The sequence below is a fragment of the Eurosta solidaginis genome, chromosome X (genome assembly GCF_040869045.1).
Source record: "Eurosta solidaginis isolate ZX-2024a chromosome X, ASM4086904v1, whole genome shotgun sequence".
NCBI classification, from domain to species: domain Eukaryota; kingdom Metazoa; phylum Arthropoda; class Insecta; order Diptera; family Tephritidae; genus Eurosta; species Eurosta solidaginis.
In genome coordinates, this window is record NC_090324.1 from 66,381,580 (window position 1) to 66,406,773 (window position 25,194).

The window sequence follows — 25,194 nt, forward strand, 5'->3', positions numbered from 1 at the left end:
CCATCGCGGAATCAAATAAGAGGCTACCTTCGAGTAATTGTCCGGGTCGGCGAGACAAGGGCGAAGCAGCGTTATGTTGGTTTCATCATAAACGAGGCGTGTCTCCCTTGGCTTGACGAATGTGGTGGAGTTTTAAGCTACGGCTTCTACTCCATCACGTTGAAGATACGAAGGGATGGTACTAAAGAAGAAGCACCGGACGAAGGTGAGCTTGTTCCTCAGGGCGAATAGTTAGACGGAAACACCCCGAGTGGATCTGCTTCCCCTGGCCCTGATGAAGAACCGCCTCCACGCCGGAAGATCTGGTGGGTGGGAATACTGCCTCGAGCGAATCCGCAACCGCCACAACGAATCTCGGGGACCCATGCAACACCTCGAGTGGACATGAGACATATATCGAACTGGCACGCAGCACTCCGGATGCCGAGAGCGATACACTCTCGGTATCGGAGTTTGTGGGTCAGTTCTTTACTGGCATGGACGAGCAGCTTCCGTTGGATGCCGAATTCGACGATACTATCTTACAGGAGGTACCCGATATTGCGGATCAGCAGAGGATGGACGTCGATGCTGAAGCCGACCTTTTACGGGCGCGCAGATACTGCAAATAAACCTGCACCACTCTAAGGCAGCCTCTACTACCCTAATCTTACGCCTCAGCACAACATAGGAGGACGTCGTTCTAGTCCATGACCCTTGGGTCGTTGGCAGCAAGGTCTGTGGGCTCTATACTAAGGACTACCAGCTGTTGACACCGCCCGTGACATGTAGAATCAGATCCTGTATTCTAATAAAGAAAACTTTAGTATTTATTCTGCTATCTCTTTTTAGCGACGAGGACTTTACCTGCATTAGCCTCGAGCTACAGGACCGAACGCTCTAGCTGATGTCCGCCTATCTGGCGCACGATCGCCCAACTTCTGTGCATGACCGGCTCTGCAAAGCGGTACGGTAGGCCCACAGTAAAGGGTTCCCGATAATAATCGGAGCCGATGCCAATGGACATCACACGGCTTAGGGCTCTACCGACATTAACACTAGGAGTGAGTCTCTTTTTGATTCTATTATTAACAACAATCTAAGTATATGCAACTCTGGAGACAAGCCAACTTTTATCACCTCAAATAGAAAGGAGGTTCTAGATATTACTATAGTTTTAGGCCGTTCTCTGACCTTGTCAAAAATTGGATAGTTACAAACGAAAACTGCTACTCTGATCATATGTATATCACTTTTACTCAGCTTTAGCGTACACCGCCTAGGGTGGCTTGCAGGAATAGGAGACGTACGGAGTGGAACTTTTATAAAAAAGTCCTATCCTCTACTCTCCTAAGAAACGCTTCTCACGGCTTACCGCTAAGAACTGATAAAGCGCCTCCTTTAGACACAACATTTGCTTCTCTCGGTGAGTTAGACTCATCGTCAAAAATAGAAGAAGCAGTAGATCTTATCACCAAATCTTGTAACGCTGCCTTCACAGCAGCCTGCCCGGAGATTAAGGTAAGGGGCAAAACGAAACCCTATTGGTGGAACCAAGAAATCTCCGAGCAGAGGAAAAACAGCAGAAAACTGTTTAATGAGGCTAAGCGCACTGGAATCTGGTCCCATTATAAGGAAGCCTTAAAATCTTTCAAGAAGTCAATCCTGAAGGCCGAAAGGGACTCCTGGAAGAACTTCAGAATGGGCCACTTCTAGTACGGGAATTCTAGATACCCTGTTCCGCACTCACTTTCCAGGCTGCACCTCTCAACCATACCTCTTAAACACGCAATCTAACCCAGAGCCGTTTCGACCCCTGGACCACATAGTTAGCTAAAAAGGAGTTATATGGGCAATCAAGTCCTTTAAACCCTTCAAATCTCCGGGAATAGATGGAATATTTCCCGCTGAATTACAAGCTGCAAGCGATCTTATAAGCCCGCTGCTACCTAAAATCTACAAGGCTTGCCTCAACGTGATCTATATCCCCACGGAATGGAACAAGGCAAAGGTAGTCTTCATACCCAAAGGAGGCAGGATATCGTGCAACAATCCAAAGGACTTTAGACCAATTAGTCTGACCTCCTTCCTCCTAAAAGTTCTAGAACGATTACTGGATGCCTATATTAAACGATCGGCAAATCTAGCACTAATCTCCAACAACCAACACGCCTACTCTAAGGGCAAACCCGTAGAGACAGCTATATATGCTATCATTACTAAGATAGAGACGGGACTTGCCTATAAAGAATTCACGCTGGGTATCTTTTTCGACATAGAAGGAGCCTTCAACAGCGTTCTCCCAGCAGCGGTAGCAAAATCTCTACGTTAACTAGGGGTAGAAGAGCCTCTTGTGGAATTCTTGGAGTTCCTTCTAAACAAAGGAAGCATTATTACTGAGCTGGGCAACTCCTCGTTAATAAGGTCTACCAGCAGAGGAACTCCCAGGCGGCGTTCTTTCTCCTCTACTATGGAACCTGACGGTGAACGCTCTATTATCTATACTACAGCCCACCGGATGTCAAGTCATTGCATATGCCGATGACATAGGCTTGACAGTTACCGGCAAACACCTTCCGGTGCTGGGTGAACTCTTGCAATAAGCTCTTAATCTAACAAATAATTGGTCTAGGGAATGCGGACTCAGCATCAGCAGTGAAAAAACTGAGATGGTGCTTTTTACCCGCAAACGCATTATACCGGAATATACCCACCCGTCCCTAAATGGGAGGGAAATCAAACTCCCTACCTAGGTTAAATATCTCGGAGTTATTCTAGGCAGGAAGTTAGACTGGAAGCGAAATGTGGAGGAGCGATCTCGGAAAGCCACAATGACTCTCTACGCTTGCAAGTCGGCAATAGGAAAAAGTTGTGGTCTCCAGCCCCGCATCGTCCATTGGATCTACACGGCAGTGGTGAGACCAATACTCTTCTACGCCGTCACCGTATGGTGGACGGCACTCGATATCGAATATAGCAAGAGCAAAGTAACGAGAGCGCAGAGGATGGCGGTAATTCTTGCTAGCGGTGCCCTTCCCTCCACTCCCACCAAAGCTGTGAAACCATATTATTCCTTCTCTCCACTGATCTGTGTAGAAAATACTGTCCCTCCTGCAACGCGGTAAGGCTCAACGCCATCGAGCCATGGAGGGACTGCAGGTTTGGTCACACCCGGATCCTGAAAGAGATCCCAGAAACCTTCTCTAAGTTGGACCATACAATACCGTACCCTTGCTGGGACAACAAATTCTCCACAAAAATCCCAGAGAGGAGCGAGTGGGCAAACGGCAGGGAGCCGGGATCTCACGAGATCTCCGTTTTTACAGATGGCTCTAAACTGAATAACAGAGTCGGCAGCGGAATATACTCAGAGAAGCTCAATATAAGCGAAAGCTTACGCTTATCCGACCTCTGCAGTGGTTTTCAGGCTGAACTTATAGCTATCTGGGAAGCAGCCCTCTATCTTGCTAACCTGCAGGTGACCAATTCTATTTCAATGTTCTCGGACAGTCAGGCTGCCATAAAATCCCGGCAATGCAGCAACACCTCTTCACTAGTGGCGTTGAAGTTTAGAGAAACCCTTAACAAGCTAGCTGAAAAATGCAACCTGAGCATTATATGGGTTCCTGGTCACTGTGACATTTCAGAAAACTGCGCTACGGACGAGCTACCTAGGGAAGGCACCAATCTGCAAACAATAACCTCCGCTGCTTGGGACAGCCGTCCTCTAAACACTTGCAAGCACTGCTTGCGATCTCTATTCACGCACCAAGCAAACGCCAGATGGGCCATGGAACCTACATGTAGAATATCCAAGCAAATCTCGCCTAAGCTGGATGAAAGGAGATCACAATCGTGGATACTGTTAAGCCGTATCTCTATAAGCCCACTAGTGGGCCCCCGCGTGGTAGCACAACGGCCTACGTGAGTCTCCGCTTGGACAGCGGAGGCTGCCACCTCAACTTAACTTAACCTAGGGTGGTAATAAGCAAAGATAAAGACCTGCAATATAAGGAATATGCTCTAGGGCGATTATGGATGGTCTTAATTCCATTAAAGTACATCCAGCCTTAACGAGATGGATCGGCTGCATATTAAATTGCCGGAAGATTACATTACAATGGGGATTGTACGAAGCCACGAAATCAGTGGACAGGGGAACGCCGCAGGGAGGTGTGCTATCACCTCTGCTGTGGACGCTGGTCATCAACAAACTGCTCAGGCGATTCGATGAGGGACCCGTAAAACTTACGGCTTACGCGGATTACATTGCAATTGTCTTAAGTGGAAAGTGCCTTCCAACGATTAGCTCTTTGTTGGATCGGGCGCTTCGGGATATTCATACCTGGGCATCTAATGTCGGGTTGAAAGTCAACGCGGATAAGACAGATATGGTCTTGTTTACAAAGAGGTACAAGGTCCCAAATTGGATCAGGTCGAAGTTAGGAGGGGTGACCCTACAGGAGAAACCTTGCACAAAATATCTAGCAAACATCCTAGACAGTAAGCTGTCATGGAAGCTCAACGTGGAGGAGAGGGTGAAGAAGGCTTCAACGGCACTTTATGCATGTAAGAGAATGCTGGGGTGTACTTGGGCTTATCGTCCTCTCTTTCTCATTGGGTTTTTACAGCGATTGTAAGCCCTATTCTATACTATGGAGTTCTTGTTTGGTGGAAAGCCACACAAAAAACAACATACCTCAAAAAATTAGAGGGGGTATGCAGACTATCAATGCTTAGCATTACCGGAGCCCTGAAAACAACCTCAACCGCTGCACTGTATGCCATTCTGCACGTTCCACCTGTAAACCTGGTGGCAAAGAACATAGCGTTAACAACTGCAACTAGGCTTGGTGCCTCGGGACAGCTTGAGCGCCGACCATGCGGCCATAGTAGTATAGCATCATCAATCACAAGACGAACAGACTACCTGATTCCCTATCTGCGCTTCGAGAGCGATCTTAAGGCCACAATAGAGGTGGACGGTTGGCGCAAGTGTACGCAAATGGCGGACGAGGACATACATGTGTACACAGATGGTTCCAAAGTAGTGGAAGGAGTAGTTTCTTCGGTATACTGTGCTGATCCGGAAATAAACAGATTCTACAGGCTGCTGGATTACTGTAGCGTTTTCCAAGCGGAAACAGTAACCGTAACCAAAGCAGTAGAAACCCTGGAAGAAAATAGCCCAAGCTGCAATCGTGTTAACTTTTATATTAACCTCGCATAGCACAGCATCTAAATGCGTGTTAGAGTGTAAGCATTCCCTGGACAGAATCGGGACAGGGAGAAGCATACATCTATATTGTGTTACAGGGCATATGGGAATAGATGGTAATGAAAAAGCGGATGAACTAGCAAAAAAGGGTGCATCCCTTGAAGCTTGCTCCATAGACGTCCCAATTAGACTGGGCGAAATTAAGCGAAGGCGAGAGGTGCACATGATCGACAAAGCAGGAAAGGCGCGGGTTCAAGTGCGGGGCTGTAAAGTCTCGAAGTTTATGTGTAGGTTTTACAACCTTAGACTAACAAAGTTGCTTCTATCATTAAAAAGAGAGGACTGTAGACTCATGACGGGTATTCTGACTGGACACTGCCTTCTGGCGTCATATGCCTTTAAATTAGGATTGGTCAGTGATAGCAGATGTAGGAAGTGTGGGCTGGAGGAGGAAACAATAGGGCACGTTCTGTGCTCGTGCCCTGCGCTTACCAGGCTATGACTCAAGCTATTAGGAGTGATACAGCTGTCAGATCTAGAAGCAGCAAGTGGCTTAAGTCCTAGGAACTTCTAGTATTTGCCAAGAGGACGGAGTTATTTTATAACATAGGTCCTGGTTTTTGATAGGGTTTTTTCAGTTTGGTCGTTAAAACAAACTTCTGGTAACACTACGGACTTATTCAGTCTATGTCAGGTCCTCATGGACCGGCCAGTTCAACCTAACCTAACCTCGACTTGCAAACGGACCACCAACCGCTTAAATGGTTACAGGCAAAATACAGGGGAAAAGATATAAACCCACGCCTTCAAAGCTGGGTTGTCCAACTAGGAGAGTACGACGCCAAAATAGATTACATTCAGGGAAAAGACAACAAAATCGCAGATTTTCTCAGTCGAATTAACCCTGATATAAACGAAATTAATATTTTAAATGAAGAAAGTGATAATTTCTTAACGATGGCAACAATACACTCACAAGAGCAAAACCATAATGATCACTTTCCGATTTTGGATACTGTCGTGAACAGATTTAAAACACAAATTATCTTAGTAAAACAAAAACAAATAGAAAGAGAATCTACCCTCGGAAATAGACGAATATACATTAAACAAAGCGACATTGCTGACTGTATTTCAGACATAATTAGGCGAAATAAGCCCTCGGGTAAAATCGGAATATACTCAGAGCTCAGTGACTCGACCTACAATGTTGTACATACGAAACTGACAGAATTGTTTGAAAACGCTTAAAATATAAAATTCGTAAAATGCTCCTACATGGCTAAAGACATGGAATCTGAAGAAGAAACTATAAAACACATATCAGTTTTTCACACCAAGGAATCAGGACATTCGGGCTAAAGACATGCAATCTGAAGAAGAAACTATAAAACACATATCAGTTTTTCACACCAAGGAATCAGGACATTCGGGTATCATACCCAATTATGAAAATTTAAACCGAAAAATATATTGTGCGAACCTAAGGCACATTATAAGTAAAGTAGTAAACAACTGCGACATTTGCGCTGCATCAAAATATGACCGAAATCCTATAAAAATATAGTTCTGCATTACGGAAACCCCGTCTGATAAAAGGGAAATAGTCCACATAGACACCTACGTAAACTCCAAATATTCCTTCATAATTTTCCTAAATAAATTTCAAAACATGCGGTAGCTTTTTTCCTAGAAGATAGAAACAGTCTAGCTTTGATAGAAAAAATCAGACTATACATCTCAACCATGGGTAAAATGAAAAAAAAAAAAATATTTGTGATAATGAATTTAATTCAGTCAATGTAAAGCAATTTTGTAAAAACGGAGGTATAGAATTACATTTATCCAAGCCAAACAGCCATACTGGCAACTCTGATGTAGAAAAGCTCAATAATACATTAACTGAAAAAATTTGAGCGCTAAATATAGAAAAAAGTTAGCAATAAAATACCAAGTAAGCAAGGCAATATAAATCTACAACAACACTTTTCATTCAACGATAGAAAATACGCCGAACAATGTTCATAACAAAAAAGTAGACAATAACAAAGTAAAATAAAGAACAAATTCAAAAAAATTTAGGAAAATATCGAACGCTAATAAAAAAAGAGAAGAATACACAGAAACAAGAAGTGAGGGATTTGTAAAAAATTATTCAAATGTCAGGCACAAAGAACAACCAAAATTTCGAAAAATGAAGTTAGCCAATGTCCATGAATCAAATATTAAACGACCCTTAAAACAAAATACAAACAAATAAAACAAAATAAAAAGTATATATATATATATATTTGTACACCAAAAATTTATTAATATTGTTCACCAATTTTAGTACTATTTAAAATCATAAAAACCTTCTGTAATAAATTTATTAATAATCAAACAAACATTAAGCTTACAAAACATTGATTTTTTTTTACAAATTGTTTAAAAGTAAGGTAAAGTAATCAAAGAAAACTTTTTATGGATGATAATTTTTACTTCTACAATTTCAATAATATTATATATGTATGTATATGTAAATACATATATGAAATAATTTTGAATTTCATACATATTTTAAATTAAGAATGGCTACAATTCTAACGGGTCGTTGGAAAATCCAAGAAACGGTTTAAATGCAGCTATTCCCTCATATGAACAAACGTTTATGAAAATAATTTGAAACTTTTCCGAGTTGAAAAATTTGAAAAATTCAAATCATGTTAATGTTAAGCTGTTGAGTGTTACTTGTAAAAGCTATTGCTCTATGTTAAAATATGTATAAGTTAATCGTTAGCTATAAGCATTTCCAATAGAGCAGAAACCATATCTTCATTTAGCTCTTTCACTGTAAACATCAATATTATTTCTAATTAGAATACAGGAAACTCTCTTTTTGCGTTAAGCTCTTCCGCCATACCGTACTGCTTTGTACATTTTTGGAAATTGATGGGTCTTTGATTGCTTTTTAACCTGTTGAATTGCTGATCATAATTAATTAAATAAGTTTGAGACAAAAACTAAAGTGTTGTGTATTATTAATATAGTACATTAAAAAAAAACATTACATTAACTAAACCCTAATAAAAGGTGTCGTTTTATTTAAACCTAAAAAGAAAAGGTAAATATTTTTGCTGAAAGTGGCAAAACAAGTCAATATAGCAAATCTGATTTAAAAACTTTTATTATTGTGCTGAAGCACATAAATCGGAGCAAGCAAGTATTATGTTTGCTAAATATAGTAAATTTGATATAAAAACATTCATTATTATGCTGAAGCACATAAATCGGAGCCCCTCGCAAAAGGTAAATCCGTAAGTTCCGCTTGCGTTCATCGACAAGCAATCTGATGCGTTGGTTTATATCCCTTATTTGGGGGTCGCCGGGATCGTGCTGTCTTATAAGGTCACGTTCTCTCACTAAATGTGAGGTATCCGCCGGAAAATGAGGCCGGATTTCCGGAATTATTCCGGCGGGAATAAAACGAGTTGGGGCGGATTCAATTACCATGCGGAAAGCACATTCCCCTTGGCGCTAATCAGTCGGGATAGTAAGGGCAGCAAAGCGATTGTCTGTAAAGGATTTGTAGTCATCCCACTTTCCTTTCCTAAATTTAATTAAAGTGCTGTTCTCAGTTATGATGAAGTCGGCAGATCGCTCGAGCGAAAGGAGTATAGGCAGATGGTCAAATGCCAATGTTACCATTGGCTGCCAGTTGACGCAGTTTACTAGTCCTGCGCTCACGATGGATAGATCTGGCGAACTGTGCTTCTTACCATACGAGTGGGGGCGTCTCCGTTTATCGTGCAGAACTTCATTTCCTCTATTTGGTCCGACAATATCTCACCCCTGCTGTCCGCCTGTAGGTTAGAATGTCATATACCATGATCGGCATTGAAATCACCTACGATAATGCCATTATCGCCAGTGAGTAGTGCGCTGATATCAGGGCGGGATGCACTGGGGCAACAGGTGACAGGAGGGATGTAGATGTTGATGATTTCTTAGTTTATATCGCCTGACCGGACAGATATGCCATGACGCTCTAGGACACAGTTCCTGCGGCCGATGTCGGGATCTAATTGATTATATTGCACTGGGAGGCAGATGATAAACGCGAGACCGCCTCCATTTCCGCTCACGCGATCTTTTCAGTGGACGTTATACCCAGAGCAGATCCACAGAGAAGATCTTGCTGTGAGTTTGGTCTCTTGAATCACAGCAATGCGGATGTTATGCCGCTTCCTGAAATCAACTATCTCCGTGATCTTCCCCATTAATCCATTATAGTTTAACTGCAGAATTCTGAAGTGCAACGGAGGAGACGTATCTAGGGGTAAGTGACGGGTGACTACGGAGCTAAGCCCAGAAAAACCTGTCCGATGCAACCATCCTTTGCACGTGACACACTGACAATACTGTGACCATCCTAAAAAGATTATTTTCCGGCATACGCAGCAAAACCATTTCTCAGGACCGGGGTCAGGTGTAGGACCCGGATTGGGTTCGATACCTTCCCTGAGCAGGAAAGTATGGCGCAGTCCCGGTGAAAATATGTAGGGGGACGCAACAAATTAAATGGGCTTACACTGGAATGACATCGGTCGGGAAAAATCCCGAGTCGCTCCGGTACATAGAACCGACTGCCTTGGGAAGCGACTACTAGCTCTTCGTTATTAGTAGTTAAAGCACATATTATGTCAAATACGTACCTGGCGTAAAATGCCATCCCTAAGAATGGCTGACGTGGGGCTTTCCATTCTAAGATCGTTTGTTTGTCTATATATTTTATTGTATGTTTGTTTAATGGTGTGTTCAGTTTATACTTATATTTAAGAATTCATGAGCTTAACACCGGCTTAAAATAATTGAATTTCAATTATTATGTTTTCTAAGAGAAACTGAATAGAAAGAAACATTTACTGGCATATTGCAGTGGAACCATTTCGAAAACCGCCAACGTAATCATCATCAGGCAATTTTGTAATGTTACCGAAGGTTTCACCGGGATTCGAACCGTGAATCACATGGTGAAACTGCAGTTGCCGTTAACAACTAGGCTATCCTGCTGGTATTTTTTTCATGCTTAATTCAGTTTTTCTCATTTCTACACTAACAACACAATTGAGACATTTTGTCTCTATATTAATATGTGTGCCATGTAGATTTTTTTTGTAAAGTTCTTCTTCGTTGCGAATGAGAAGCTTTGTAAACTCGGGCTCAGTTTTACATATTTATGTATGTTTGTTTAATGGTGTTTTCAGTTTATACTTATATTTAAGAATTCACGAGCTTAACACCGGCTTATAATAATTGAATTTCAATTTTTATGTTTTCTAAGAGAAACTGAAAAGAAAGAAACATTTACTGGCATATTGCGATGGAACCATATCGAAAACCGCCAACGTAATCATCATCAGGCAATTTTGGAATGTTATCAAAGGTTTCACATGACAAAATTGTCTAATGATGATTACGTTGGCGGGTTTCGAAATGGTTCCATCGCAATATGCCAGTAAGTGTTTCTTTCTTTTCAGTTTCTCTTAGAAAACATAATAATTGAAATTCAATTGTTATAAGCCGGTGTTAAGCTCATGAATTCTTATATATATTTTATTGTTGAATTGAAAATAGTTATGGCGTGTTTGTGATTTGCATACTATTAACTTTGTTTTATGTGTTATGAAGTATTGTTGAGCTAACTATGTCCAATGTCTCCGATATTGGTATTGGTGTGTATAGATATTTTATGTCGAAAGATACGGCCTCAAGTTTCTCTATTGGGTCTGTTAGAATAATAAACGAACAGATGAACACAATTTCTGACACAATATTTGAGCCTTAAAACTTGTTTACCAGAAACAAAGTAATCACAGAGGTACAACAGCCAAGTACGAAACAACAAATAAACACAAAAATATAAACGCACCAAAACAACAAATCCAAATCGACTAGAATTATTGACTTCTACCTGCCTCATTCAGCCACACAAATCGATCAGTAAAAATCACCCTTCGTTCTGAATGAACACACAGCACACACACAAACATCAATTTTTACAATACCTGCTCATGTACATGCGAACTATAAATACAAGAGAAACGACAACAACTGAACAGAACGAAAATCGATACTGATGATTGTACAACGCTGAAGCCGATTGGTATCGAAACCAAATTTAACAAGGGATGACGGAAAATCATTCCAACATATATCTCGATTCCTTTATGCCATTACGTACTACCGTTATCAAATTAAAGTTATAATACCCTTGTGTAGAAGTTCACGCTGGCTATAAAATATATAGGTATTTAACGAACGGCATAGTGTACACTGTACACATTAAAAATTGGAAACTCGCTAACGATGTCTTATATATTCGAAGTATGATTTAAAATCCAACTTTGTTTTACTTCCTTTTCCACAGATAATTCATGCATTGAACACCGATCTCAACTGCAAAAAGACGCATTTATCGTTTAAGCTGGAGAGTGTGGCAGTTACTTTGAATGGTGCAGAAACTTCTGGTTGCTGACATCAAGATCACGATCATTCATCTGAAACAAATTTGCAAATAATTGATACTAATTATTTAAATATGTCATACTATACAATTAAGTACAATATATACTCCGAAAAATTTAGTGCATTTTCCAGTATGTGTAAAAGTAGTAGGATTAATCCACTTTGTGTGAGGCAAACAACATGTACCTTAGACTGGGTTGATCCACATACATAAAAAAATTGTGAAAGGAAAGTCCGCCCCATAAATATGTAGCTTACGGATATGGTTTCGATAAATTTCTTCTTTAATCCTTTGATTTACAGCCGAAATATTTTTTTATTGCAACTTGGTTATTTGACATCGGAGATCCGAGTTGATAGAATTTCCGCTGACTCTTATTACATGCTATTCAGTATGTGCGTATTATGAACAAAAAACATATTGTACATTTTTCAGATATACTCTTATGTTAAGGCTTATTTCTAATTAGTGAAACTAGTAAGCAATCTTCAACAAGAAATTGTGGTGTGGTGGTTGCGTGTTCCCAATGTCAGCGAAAGCGTGTTTTTTTTTTTCAATTAAAAAAAATTTCTTCTAAGCAGCGTTTCCCCTAGATAGTGGCTTAGTAAATACTGTGAGTGTAGTTTAACCATGAAATGTTTCTCAGTCAAAATTCATCTGACTTGCAGCTGCCAATAGGAGTAAGCATAAAACATATAGCTATCGTCCCGCCAATTTTTACGGAAACATTAAAAAAGAGCAAAATACAGAATAAAACTCTTCGTGTGCTAAATTGCATCAAGAATTTTTTAATGATGTGGTTTGTTGTGCTAATATTCCGACAGAGGGGATAACTGATATATGTTGGAACGATTTTACGTCTAACCTTGTCAAATTTGCTTTGAGACAAACCGGTTTCCGCGTTGGGCCGTCATCAGTATCGATTTTTGTGTTTTTTTAATCTTGACGCGAATCAAGTCTTTTGTAATCTTTGCGGCTTCTAGTTTTGCCAAAATGCGACCGCGAGTAGTCAGTGGCAACACTGGCGAACTCACTCACAACACGAATATAGATAGCTCACTCGTTTCATAAGTATACTTCTGGCCTTAGCTATGCGACAAAGAAGTTTTATACTTAAGAGTGTGTTTCAAAAGTATTAAAAGAAATCCAAACAAAAGTATTAAAAGAAATTAAACAAACTTCAAATAATATATTATCTTTTTTTATTTAGTTGGCTTCAAAACCATCTTTCTTTCTCGAAATCACGAAACATACTCTACATTTTATTTTATTTTTTCACACCGCCTACTCTCACAACACAAGTATTTCACAATCTTCTCAAATCCATACAGTACTTAGCTTCATTTATTATCATATAAACAAGTGGTCGGATCGTAAAATAGATTTGTATTATATCACCTTCCTTTGGAAAAATTAGGATGCGACAAAGTGATAAATTTTGCCACGTCCTTCTTGCTTATTCAACTGAGAGATAAATAGTTTTGAATGCACGAATATGCATGAATTAAGGTGTACCTTCCCTTTCTAAAACTCGATCATTCAAAACAATTTGTGTTAAAACAAAAACCGGACTAACTTATTTATTAATTCTTATTATTAACTACTAAGTTAATACTATATTAGGTTAATACTATCTAAAGTAATTTACTAATAATTGCTAACTTATATTCAAAACATTATATTAATAATTCAAATATTAAATTCAATGTATATTTGTAAACTATTTTTTTTTTAGTTTTTATAATTTTCATTAATCTGAAAACTAAATCTAACTAAAGTTAATCTAAAATTATATTTTAGTCTATGCTAAACCTATAATATAAGAATATTTATTTTATCTTATTTATTCTATTTTTATGAACTAAGTAATTTTTTCTTTTCAGTTTTGTCATCAAAAACCGTTACATTTACACCATCGATTTGTGTTATGGAGTAGGGTCCCTGATATATGTTTGTGTTTATATCGAGTTTCTTTTTGTATTAGATCTGTATCATTTATATTAATATTTAATTGTTTTGCTGTTTTATCGTAAACATTTTTATTTCTAATTTTATCAACAATTTTTGTTGTTATATCGGCCTACTGATTTGTAAGATAGCGGGTGTGAATCGAGCTCAAGGCCTAACAATAATGATTTTATCAGTATTATTGTTATGATACATTTTTTCTTGATTGAAAAAAATTTAAATTAGAATAGAAGAAAGAAAAATTTAGACAACTGCCAAAGCTCGTTGTATAGATCCATTTCGGGAACTGCTAAATTCCTTCATCGGCAACGTTTAGGCGCCGCTGCTATAACCATTCAGCTATCAGAGCGGTTGTTTTGTTTGTCTTCATTATTTCTACTTCTATCCTGGCTCTTGCTAATTGATATTCACAGCACTGCGACTTTTTTTGAAGAATGGATGTGAAAAGTGAACTTGTTTCATGGCAATGATGCCATAGTGTCATATTTATTGACACTTTTTCCCGTGCTCTGGGATGTAAGATCGCGGATTTGAATCGAGCTCAAGGCCTAGCTTTGGCAGTTTAGTGAATTTTTCTTTCCTCTATTCTAATTTAAAAATTTTTCAGTTAAGAAAAATGTATCATAATAATAATAATAATAAAATAATTATAGTTAGGCCTTGAACTCGATTCAAACCCGCGATCTTACAAAGCAATAGGCCGATATAACAACAAACATTGTTAATAATTGTTTTGCCTACTCTGTTGGTTGGATCGTAAGGTAGATTTGCATCTTATCAACCTCCTTTGAAAAAAGAAGGATGCAACAAAGTGATAAATTTTGCCACGTCCTTCTTGCTTATTCAACTGAAAGATAAATTGTTTTGAATGCACGAATATGCATGAAATAAGGTTTACCTTCCCTTTCTAAAACTCGATCGTTCAAAACAATTTGTGTTAAAACAAAAAGCGGACTAACTTATTTATTAATTCTTATTATTAACTACTAAGTTAATACTATAATAAGTTAATAATATGAAGTAATTTACTAATAATTACTAACTTATATTCTAAACCATATATTAATATTTCAAATATTAAATTCAATGTATATTTGTAAACCATTTTTTTTTTTTAGTTTTTATAATTTTCATTAGTCTGGAAACTAAATCTAACTTAAGTTAACCTAAAATTATATTTTAGTCTATGCTAAACCTATAATATAAGCATATTTATTTTGTCTTATGTATTCTATTTTTATGAACTAATTTTTCTTTTCAGTTTTGTCATCAAAAACCGTTACATTTACACCATCGATTTGTGTTATGGAGTAGGGTCCCTGATATATGTTTGTGTGTTTATCTCGACCTTCTTTTTGTATTAGATCAGTAGGCCGATATAACAACAAAAATTGTTAATCATTGACAAGAAACAAGCCAATTTTCACATCCATTCTGCAACAGATGTCGCAATGCTGTGAATATCAATTGGCAAGGACCAGGATAGAAGTAGAAGTAATGAAGACAAACAAAACAACCGCTGTGATAACTGAATGGTTATAGCAGCGGCGCCTAAACGTTGACGATGAAGGAATTTATCAGTTCCCGAAATGTATCTATACAACGAGCTTTGGCAGTTGTCTAAATTTTTCTTTCTTCTATTCTAATTTAAAATTTTTTCAATTAAGAAAAAATGTATCATAAAAATAATAATGATAAAATAATTATTGTTAGGCTTTGAGCTCGATTCAAACCCGCGATCTTTCTAATTTTATGTTTATTGATTAGTTCTTTTGCAAGTACACTTGACTTTTGCTTACAATATTTTACCTCTTTTGCATAATTTTCAACATTATAAATTGGATCTATATTTTCCTTCTTTAATTCATTTGGCAAAGTAACTTTTCTACCAAATACTAATTCAAAAGGTGTAAATAGATTATCAAAAACAGTGCATGTTGTATTATGCAAAAATTTCAAATATTTTAAGTAAACGTCCCATTCGGGAAATGAATCGTCAAGGTAAGCACTTAAATATTCGTTAAATACACAATGATTCGTTTCAATATTACCAACAGTTTCATGATGATAAGGTGTTGAAAAATTATGTTCAATTTTCAAAAGTTTATTCAATTCCGCAAAAATTTCATTTTTAAATTCTGTGCCTAAATCTGATTTAATAGATTTCATTATTCCATAAGTTAGAATAAAACTTTCAAAACTTGCTTATGCAACTGTTTTTGCACTCTTATCTGGAATTGCTATTGAAACTAAATATTTGCTTAAATCGCACATAATAGTAACAGCGAACTTATTACAATTATTCGACTCAGGCAAAGGTCATATCGTGTCTATAAATACAATATCAAAAGGCTTGAAAGGTGTTGGTGTAAGCACCATATTTTCTTTTGTTTTGGTCTTAACTTTGTTTAACAGGCATTTTTCGCAAATTTAGCAATATCGCTTGTCATATTTTTCCAAAAGTATTTTGTACGTACTTTCGCGTAAAGCTTCTTATTTCCACAATGTCCACCTGATATTGGATCATTATGATAAATTGTAATTAATTTTAATTTCCTGTCTTCGTCAGTTACCGTCTTTACTGGCTCTGTCAATATAATTATGGTCGAAACTGCTTAACTGCTAAATATATTGTCAAAAGTTCTAATTCGATAATTGCTTTATTTCGTTCAGACTTGCTAAATTCTTTTGAAGCGAAACAAATTGGTAAAGCGTTACCATTATGACCTTGACTTAATATCGCACCGCACCCAATTTTCGAAGCATCAACTGTTATTAAAAATTCTTTAGTGAAATATGGATATTGAAACATTTTTTCGAGTCAAACAATTCAAAGGTGCCGCAAAAGAAGCAAAATTTGGTATAAATCTCCTATAGTGGTTGGAAAATGCAACAAATCTTCTAACTGTGTCTTTGTCACGCGGCTAGGATACTTTTAAATTGTTTATTTTTGCCCCAAAAATGTTACATCAGATCGAAGAAAATTACATTTAATAGGGTTAAGCCGCAAATTAAACTTTCTATATGTCTCAAAATCTTTCTCTAAATTTTTTAAATGATGGGTCTCACTACATCTAATGACTATAATATCGTCTATATACAATAGTCCGTCCGTCTGTAAACACGATAACTTGAGTAAATTTTGAGGTATCTTGATGAAATTTGGTATGTAGGTTCCTGGGCATATCGTCTATATACATACATAGTCCGTCCGTCTGTAAACACAATAACTTTAGTTACCCCTGGTCCACCTTTATGGCGACATCTCGAAAAGGCGTCCACCTATAGAACTAAGGCCCACTCAATTTTAAAATACTCATTACAACTTTTCATTTGATACCCATATCGTCCAAAAAAATTGTAGAGTCACTCTGGTCCACCTTTATGGCGATATCTCGAAAAGGCGTCCACCTATAGAACTAAGGCTAACTCCCTTTTAAAATACTCATTAGCACCTTTCATTTGATTTCCGTATCGTACAAACACATTCTAAAGTCACCCCTGGTCCACCTTTATTGCGATATATGTATACATACATAGTCCGTCCGTCTGTAAACACGATAACTTGAGTAAATTTTGAGATATCATGATGAAATTTGGTATGTAGGTTCCTGGGCACTCATCTCAGATCGCTGTTTAAAATGAGCGAAATCGGACCATAACCAGGCCTACTTTTTCGATATCGAAAATTTCGAAAAACCGAAAAAGTACGATAATTCATTACCAAAAAAATGTAAAATGGGTGTCACACCTACCATATGAAGTAGAAGAAAAGGAAAAAGTTATGCAGGGCGAAATCAAAAGCCCTTGGAATCTTGCCAGGAACAGTATCGTGGTATTACATGTATAAATAAATTAGCGGTACCTGACAGATGATGTTCTGGGTCACCCTTGTCCACATTTTGGTCGATATCTCGAAAACGCCTTCACATATACAACTACTACCACTCCCTTTTAAAACCCTCAATCGTACCTTTAATTTGATACCCATATCGTACAAAACGTTATAGAAACACCCCTGGTCCACCTTTTTGGCGATATCTCGGAGAAGGCCGTCCATCTATAGAACTAAGGCCCACTCCCTTTTAAATAATCATTAACACCTTTCATTTGATACCCATATCGTACAAACACATTCTAGAGTCACCCCTGGTCCACCTTTATGGCGACATCTCGAAAAGGCGTCCACCTATGGAACTAAGGCCCACTCCCTTTTAAAATACTAATTAACACCTTTCATTTGATACCCATATCGTACAAACAAATTCTAGAGTCACCCCTGGTTCACCTTTATCGATATCTCGAAAAGGCGTCCACCTATAGAACTAAGGCCCACTCCCTTTTAAAATACTCATTAACACCTTTCATTTGATACCCATATCGTACAAACACATTCTAGAGTTATCCCTGGTCCACCTGTATGGCGACAGCTCGAAAAGGCGTCCACCTATAGAACTAAGGCCCACTCAATTTTAAAATACTCCTTAACACTTTTTATTTGATACCCATATCCTACAAAAAAATTCTAGAGGCATCCTGTCCCACCTTTATGCCAATATCTCGAAAAGGCGTCCACCTATAGAACTAACGCCCACTCCCTTTTAAAATAATCATTAACACCTTTCATTTGATACCCATATCGTACAAAAAATTATAGAGTCACTCCTGGTCCACCTTTATGGCTATATCTCGAAAAGGCGTCCACTTATAGAACTAAGGCCCACCCCCTTTTAAAATACTTATTAACACCTTTCATTTGATACCCATATCGTACAAACAAATTATAGAGTCACTCCTGGTCCACCTTTATGGCGATATCTCGAAAAGGCGTCCACCTATAGAACTAAGGCCCACCCCCTTTTAAAATACCCACTAACACCTTTCATTTGATTCCCATATCGTACAATCACATTCTAGAGTCACCTCTGGTCCACCTTTATGGCGACATCTCGAAAAGGTGTCCAACTATAGAACTAAGGCCCATTCCCTTTTAAAATACTCACTAACACCTTTCATTTGATTCCCATATCGCACAAACACGTTCTAGAGTCACCCCTGGTCCACCTTTATGGCCATATCTCGAAAAGGCGTCCACCTATAGAACCAAGGCCCGTATCGTAAAAAACAATTCTAGAGTCACCCGTGGTCCACCTTTATGGCGATATCGCGAAAAGGTGTCCACCTATAGAACTAAGGCCCACTCAGTTTTAAAATACTCATTAACACCGTTCATTTGATTCCCATATCGTACAAACACATTCTAGAGTCACCCTTGGTCCACCTTTATGGCGACATCTCGATAAGGCGGCCACCTATAGAACTAAGGCCCACTCCCTTATAAAATACTCACTAACACCTTTCATTTGATTCCCGTATCGTACAAACACATTTTAGAGTCACCCCTGGTCCACCTTTATGGCGACATCTCGATAAGGCGGCCACCTATAGAACTAAGGCCCACTCCCTTTTAAAATACCCAGTAACACCTTTCATTTGATTCACATATCGTACAAACACATTCTAGAGTCACCCATGGTCCACCTTCATGGCGACATCTCGAAAAGGCGTCCACCTATAGAACTAAGGCCCACTCAATTTTAAAATACTCACTAACACCTTTAATTTGATACCCATATCGTACAAACACGTAATAGAGTCACCCTTGGTCCACCTTTATGGCGATATCTCGAAAAGGCGTCCACCTATAGAACTAAGGCCCACCCAATTTTAAAATACTCATTAACACCTTTCATTTGATACCCATATCGTACAAACACATTCTAGAGTCACCCCTGGTCCACCTTTATGGCGACATCTCGAAAAGGCGTCCACTTATAGAACTAAGGCCCACTCCCTTTTAAAATACTAATTAACACCTATCATTTGATACCCATATCGTAGAAACAAATTCTAGAGTCACCCCTGGTCCACCTTTATCGATATCTCGAAAAGGCGTCCACCTATAGAACTAAGGCCCACTCCCTTTTAAAATACTTATTAACACATTTCATTTGATACCCATGTCGTACAAACACATTCTAGAGTTACCCCTGGTCCACCTTTATGGCGACATCTCGAAAAGGCGTCCACCTATAGAACTAAGGCCCACTCAATTTTAAAATACTCATTAACACTTTTCATTTGATACCCATATCGTACAAAAAAATTCTAGAGTCACCCTGGTCCACTTTTATGGCGATATCTCGAAAAGGCGTCCACCTATAGAACTAAGGCCCACTCCCTTTTAAAATACTCATTAGCACCTTTCATTTGATTTCCGTATCGTACAAACACATTCTAAAGTCACCCCTGGTCCACCTTTATGGCGACATCTCGAAAAGGCGCCACCTATAGAACTAAGGCCCACTCAATTTTAAAATATTCGTTAACACCTTTCATTTGATACCCATATCGTACAAACACATTCTAGAGTCACCCCTGGTCCACCTTTATGGCGACATCTCGAAAAGGCGTCCACTTATAGAACTAAGGCCCACTCCCTTTTAAAATACTAATTAACACCTGTCATTTGACCCATATCGTGCAAACACATTCTAGAGTCACTCCTGGTCCACCTTTATGGCGATATCTCGAAAAGGCGTCCACCTATAGAACCAAGGCCCGTATCGTACAAAACAATTCTAGAGTCACCCGTGGTCCACCTTTATGGCGATATCTCGGAAAGGCGTCCACCTATAGAACTAAGACCCAATCAATTTTAAAATACTCACTAAAACCTTTCATTTGATACCCATATCGTACAAACGCATTCTAGAGTCACCCCTAGTCCACCTTTATGACGATATCTCGAAAAGGCGTCCACCTATAGAACTAAGGCCCACTACCTCTTAAAATACTAATTAAAACCTCTCATTTGATATCCATATCGTACAAACAAATTCTAGAGTCACCCCTGGTCCACCTTTATTGATATCTCGAAAAGGCGTCCACCTATAGAACTAAGGCCCACTCCCTTTTAAAATACTCACTAAAACCTTTGATACCCATATAGTACAAACACATCCTAGAGTCACCCTTGGTCCACGTTTATGGCTACATCTCGAAAAGATGTCCACCTATAGAACTAAGGCCCACTCCCTTATAAAATAGTCACTAACACCTTTCATTTGATTCCTATATCGTACAAACACATTCTAGATGGTCCACCTTTATGGCGACCTCTCGACGAGGTGTCCACCTATAGAACTAAGGCCCACTCCCTTATAAAATACTCACTAACACCTTTCATTTGATTCCCAAATCGTACAAACACATTCTAGAGTCACCCCTGGTCCACCTTTATTGATATCTCGAAAAGGCGTCCACCTATAGAACTAAGGCCCACTCCCTTTTAAAATACTTATTAACACATTTCATTTGATACCCATATCGTACAAACACATTCTAGAGTCACCCCTGGTCCACCTTTATGGCGACATCTCGAAAAGGCGTCCACCTATAGAACTAAGGCCACTCCCTTTTAAAACACTTATTAACACCTTTCATTTGATACCCATATCGTACAAACACATTCTAGAGTCACCGCTGGTCCACCTTTATTGTGATATCTCGAAAAGGCGTCCACCTATAGAACTAAGGCTACTCCCTTTTAAAATACTTATTAACACCTTTCATTTGATATCCATATCGTACAAACACATTCTAGAGTCACTGCTGGTCCACCTTTATGGCGATATCTCGAAAAGACGCTCACCTATAGAACTAAGGCGCACTCCCTTATAAAATACTCATTAAAACCTTTAATTTGATTCCCATATCGTACAAACACATTCTAGAGCCACCGCTGGTCCACCTTTATGGCGATATCACGAAAAGACGCCCACCTATAGAACTAAGGCCCTCTCCCTTATAAAATATTCATTAATACCTTTCATTTGATACCCATATCGTACAAACATTCTAAAGTCACCCCTGGTCCACCTTTATGGCGATATCTCGACGAGGTGTCCACCTATAGAACTAAGGCCCACTCCCTTATAAAATACTCATTAAAACCTTTAATTTGATTCCCATATCGTACAAACACATTCTAGAGCCACCGCTGGTCCACCTTTATTGCGATATCTCGAAAAGGCGTCCACCTATAGAACCAAGGTTCACTCAATTTTAAAATACTCACTAACACCTTTCATTTGATACCTTATCGTACAAACGCATTCTAGAGTTACCCCTAGTCTACTCTTATGTCGATATCTCGAAAAGGCGACCACCTATAGAACTAAAGCCCACTCCCTTTTAAAACACTCATTAACACCTTTCATTTGATACCCATATCGTACAAACATTCTAAAGTCACCCCTGGTCCACCTTTATGCCGATATCTCGAAAAGGCGTCCACCTTTAGAACTAAGGCCCACTCCCTTTTAAAATACTTACTAACACCTTTCATTTGATTCCCATATCGTAGAAACACATTCTAGAGTCACCCCTGGTCCACCTTTATGGCGATATCTCGAAAAGACGCCCACATATAGAACTAAGGCCCACTCCCTTTTAAAATACTCATTAACACCTTTCATTTGATTCCCATATCGTACAAACACATTCTAGAGTCACCGCTGGCCCACCTTTATTGCGATATCTCGAAAAGGCGTCCACCTATAGAACTAAGGCCCTCGCCCTTTTAAAATATTCATTAATACCTTTCATTTGATTCCCGTATCGTACAAACACATTCTAGGGTCACCGCTGGTCCACCTTTAAGGCGATATCTCCAAAAGGCGTCCACCTTTAGAACTAAGGCCCACTCCCTTTTAAAATACTTACTAACGCCTTTCATTTGATTCCCATATAGTACAAACACATTCTAGAGTCACCCCTGGTCCACCTTTATGGCGATATCTCGAAAAGACGCCCACCTATAGAACTAAGGCCCACTCCCTTTTAAAATACTCATTAGCACATTTTATTTGATTCCCATATCGTACAAACACATTCTAGAGTCACCGCTGGTCCACCTTTAAGGCGATATCTCCAAAAGGCGTCCACCTTTAGAACTAAGGCCCACTCCCTTTTAAAATACTTACTAACGCCTTTCATTTGATTCCCATATAGTACAAACACATTCTAGAGTCACCCCTGGTCCACCTTTATGGCGATATCACGAAAAGACGCCCACCTATAGAACTAAGGCCCTCTCCCTTATAAAATATTCATTAATACCTTTCATTTGATACCCATATCGTACAAACATTCTAAAGTCACCCCTGGTCCACCTTTATGGCGATATCTCGAAAAGGCGTCCACCTATAGAACTAAGGCCACTCCCTTTTAAAATACTTACTAACGCCTTTAATTTGATTCCCATATAGTACAAACACAATCTAGAGTCACCCCTGGTCCACCTTTATGGCGATATCTCGAAAAGACGCCCACCTATAGAACTAAGGCCCACTCCCTTTTAAAATACTCATTAGCACATTTCATTTGATTCCCATATCGTACAAACACATTCTAGAGTCACCGCTGGTCCACCTATATTGCGATATCTCGAAAAGGCGTCCACCTATAGAACTAAGGCCCTCTCCCTTTTAAAATATTCATTAATACCTTTCATTTGATTCCCGTATCGTACAAACACATTCTAGGGTCACCGCTGGTCCACCTTTAAGGCGATATCTCCAAAAGGCGTCCACCTTTAGAACTAAGGCCCACTCCCTTTTAAAATACTTACTAACGCCTTTCATTTGATTCCCATATAGTACAAACACATTCTAGAGTCACCCCTGGTCCACCTTTATGGCGATATCTCGAAAAGACGCCCACCTATAGAACTAAGGCCCACTCCCTTTTAAAATACTCATTAGCACATTTCATTTGACTCCCGTATCGTACAAACACATTCTAGGGTCACCGCTGGTCCACCTTTAAGGCGATATCTCCAAAAGGCATCCACCTTTAGAACTAAGGCCCACTCCTTTTTAAAATACTTACTAACGCCTTTCATTTGATTCCCATATAGTACAAACACATTCTAGAGTCACCCCTGGTCCACCTTTATGGCGATATCACGAAAAGACGCCCACCTATAGAACTAAGGCCCTCTCCCTTATAAAATATTCATTAATACCTTTCATTTGATACCCATATCGTACAAACATTCTAAAGTCACCCCTGGTCCACCTTTATGGCGATATCTCGAAAAGGCGTCCACCTATAGAACTAAGACCACTCCCTTTTAAAATACTTACTAACGCCTTTCATTTGATTCCCATATAGTACAAACACATTCTAGAGTCACCCCTGGTCCACCTTTATGGCGATATCTCGAAAAGACGCCCACCTATAGAACTAAGGCCCACTCCCTTTTAAAATACTCATTACCACATTTCATTTGATTCCCATATCGTACAAACACATTCTAGAGTCACCGCTGGTCCACCTTTATTGCGATATCTCGAAAAGGCGTCCACCTATAGAACTAAGGCCCTCTCCCTTTTAAAATATTCATTAATACCTTTCATTTGATTCCCGTATCGTACAAACACATTCTAGGGTCACCGCTGGTCCACCTTTAAGGCGATATCTCGAAAAGGCGTCCACCTTTAGAACTAAGGCCCACTCCCTTTTAAAATACTTACTAACGCCTTTCATTTGATTCCCATATAGTACAAACACATTCTAGAGTCACCCCTGGTCCACCTTTATGGCGATATCTCGAAAAGACGCCCACCTATAGAACTAAGGCCCACTCCCTTTTAAAATACTCATTAATACCTTTCATTTGATTCCCGTATCGTACAAACACATTCTAGGGTCACCGCTGGTCCACCTTTAAGGCGATATCTCGAAAAGACGCCCACCTATAGAACTAAGGCCCTCTCCCTTTTAAAATATTCATTAATACCTTTCATTTGATACCCATATCGTACAAACATTCTAAAGTCACCGCTGGTCCACCTTTAAGGCGATATCTCGAAAAGGCGTCCACCTTTAGAACTAAGGCCCACTCCCTTTTAAAATACTTACTAACGCCTTTCATTTGATTCCCATATAGTACAAACACATTCTAGAGTCACCCCTGGTCCACCTTTATGGCGATATCTCGAAAAGACGCCCACCTATAGAACTAAGGCCCACTCCCTTTTAAAATACTCATTAGCACATTTCATTTGATTCCCATATCGTACAAACACATTCTAGAGTCACCGCTGGTCCACCTTTATTGCGATATCTCGAAAAGGCGTCCACCTATAGAACTAAGGCCCACTCCCTTTTAAAACACTTATTGAACACAATTAGCAGGAATGAAACCAATTGTGGTTTGCGAAAAGAAATAAAAACAAGATTATTAGTATTTATACATAGAAATATGTATAATAATTACAATATGTCTTTATTTCGTCAATTAATAAAATATCACAATGAAAGGATTGCAGGAACTTACGTTTTGATTTTATGAAATGCTCCAAAATCGAACGCTGGATCAGTTGGTGATTCGTTGGCAGGCAAACTCAATCAGAGCCGACGGCAATTTCCAAATCGCCACCGAACCCCGAAT

At 39.0% G+C, this 25,194-nt stretch overlaps 1 protein-coding gene across 4 annotated transcripts in view; it reads left to right on the top strand.

Annotated features, from left to right (window-relative positions):
* Positions 1 to 25,194, top strand: part of LOC137234558 (plexin-B-like) — an 846,294-nt gene that overhangs the window by 648,584 nt on the left and 172,516 nt on the right. For 2 of the 4 annotated variants that reach the window (XR_010947815.1, XM_067758013.1), the window contains one exon: positions 11,607 to 11,823. The exons of the other annotated variants lie outside the window; for them this stretch is intronic. Coding sequence is in view for 1 of the 2 variants with exons in the window: in XM_067758013.1 (XP_067614114.1) it covers positions 11,607 to 11,714 (108 nt within the window). In the remaining variant the exon portion in view is untranslated. Of the gene's footprint in view, positions 1 to 11,606; positions 11,824 to 25,194 lie in introns of those variants that run through there. 4 annotated transcript variants of the gene reach the window in all.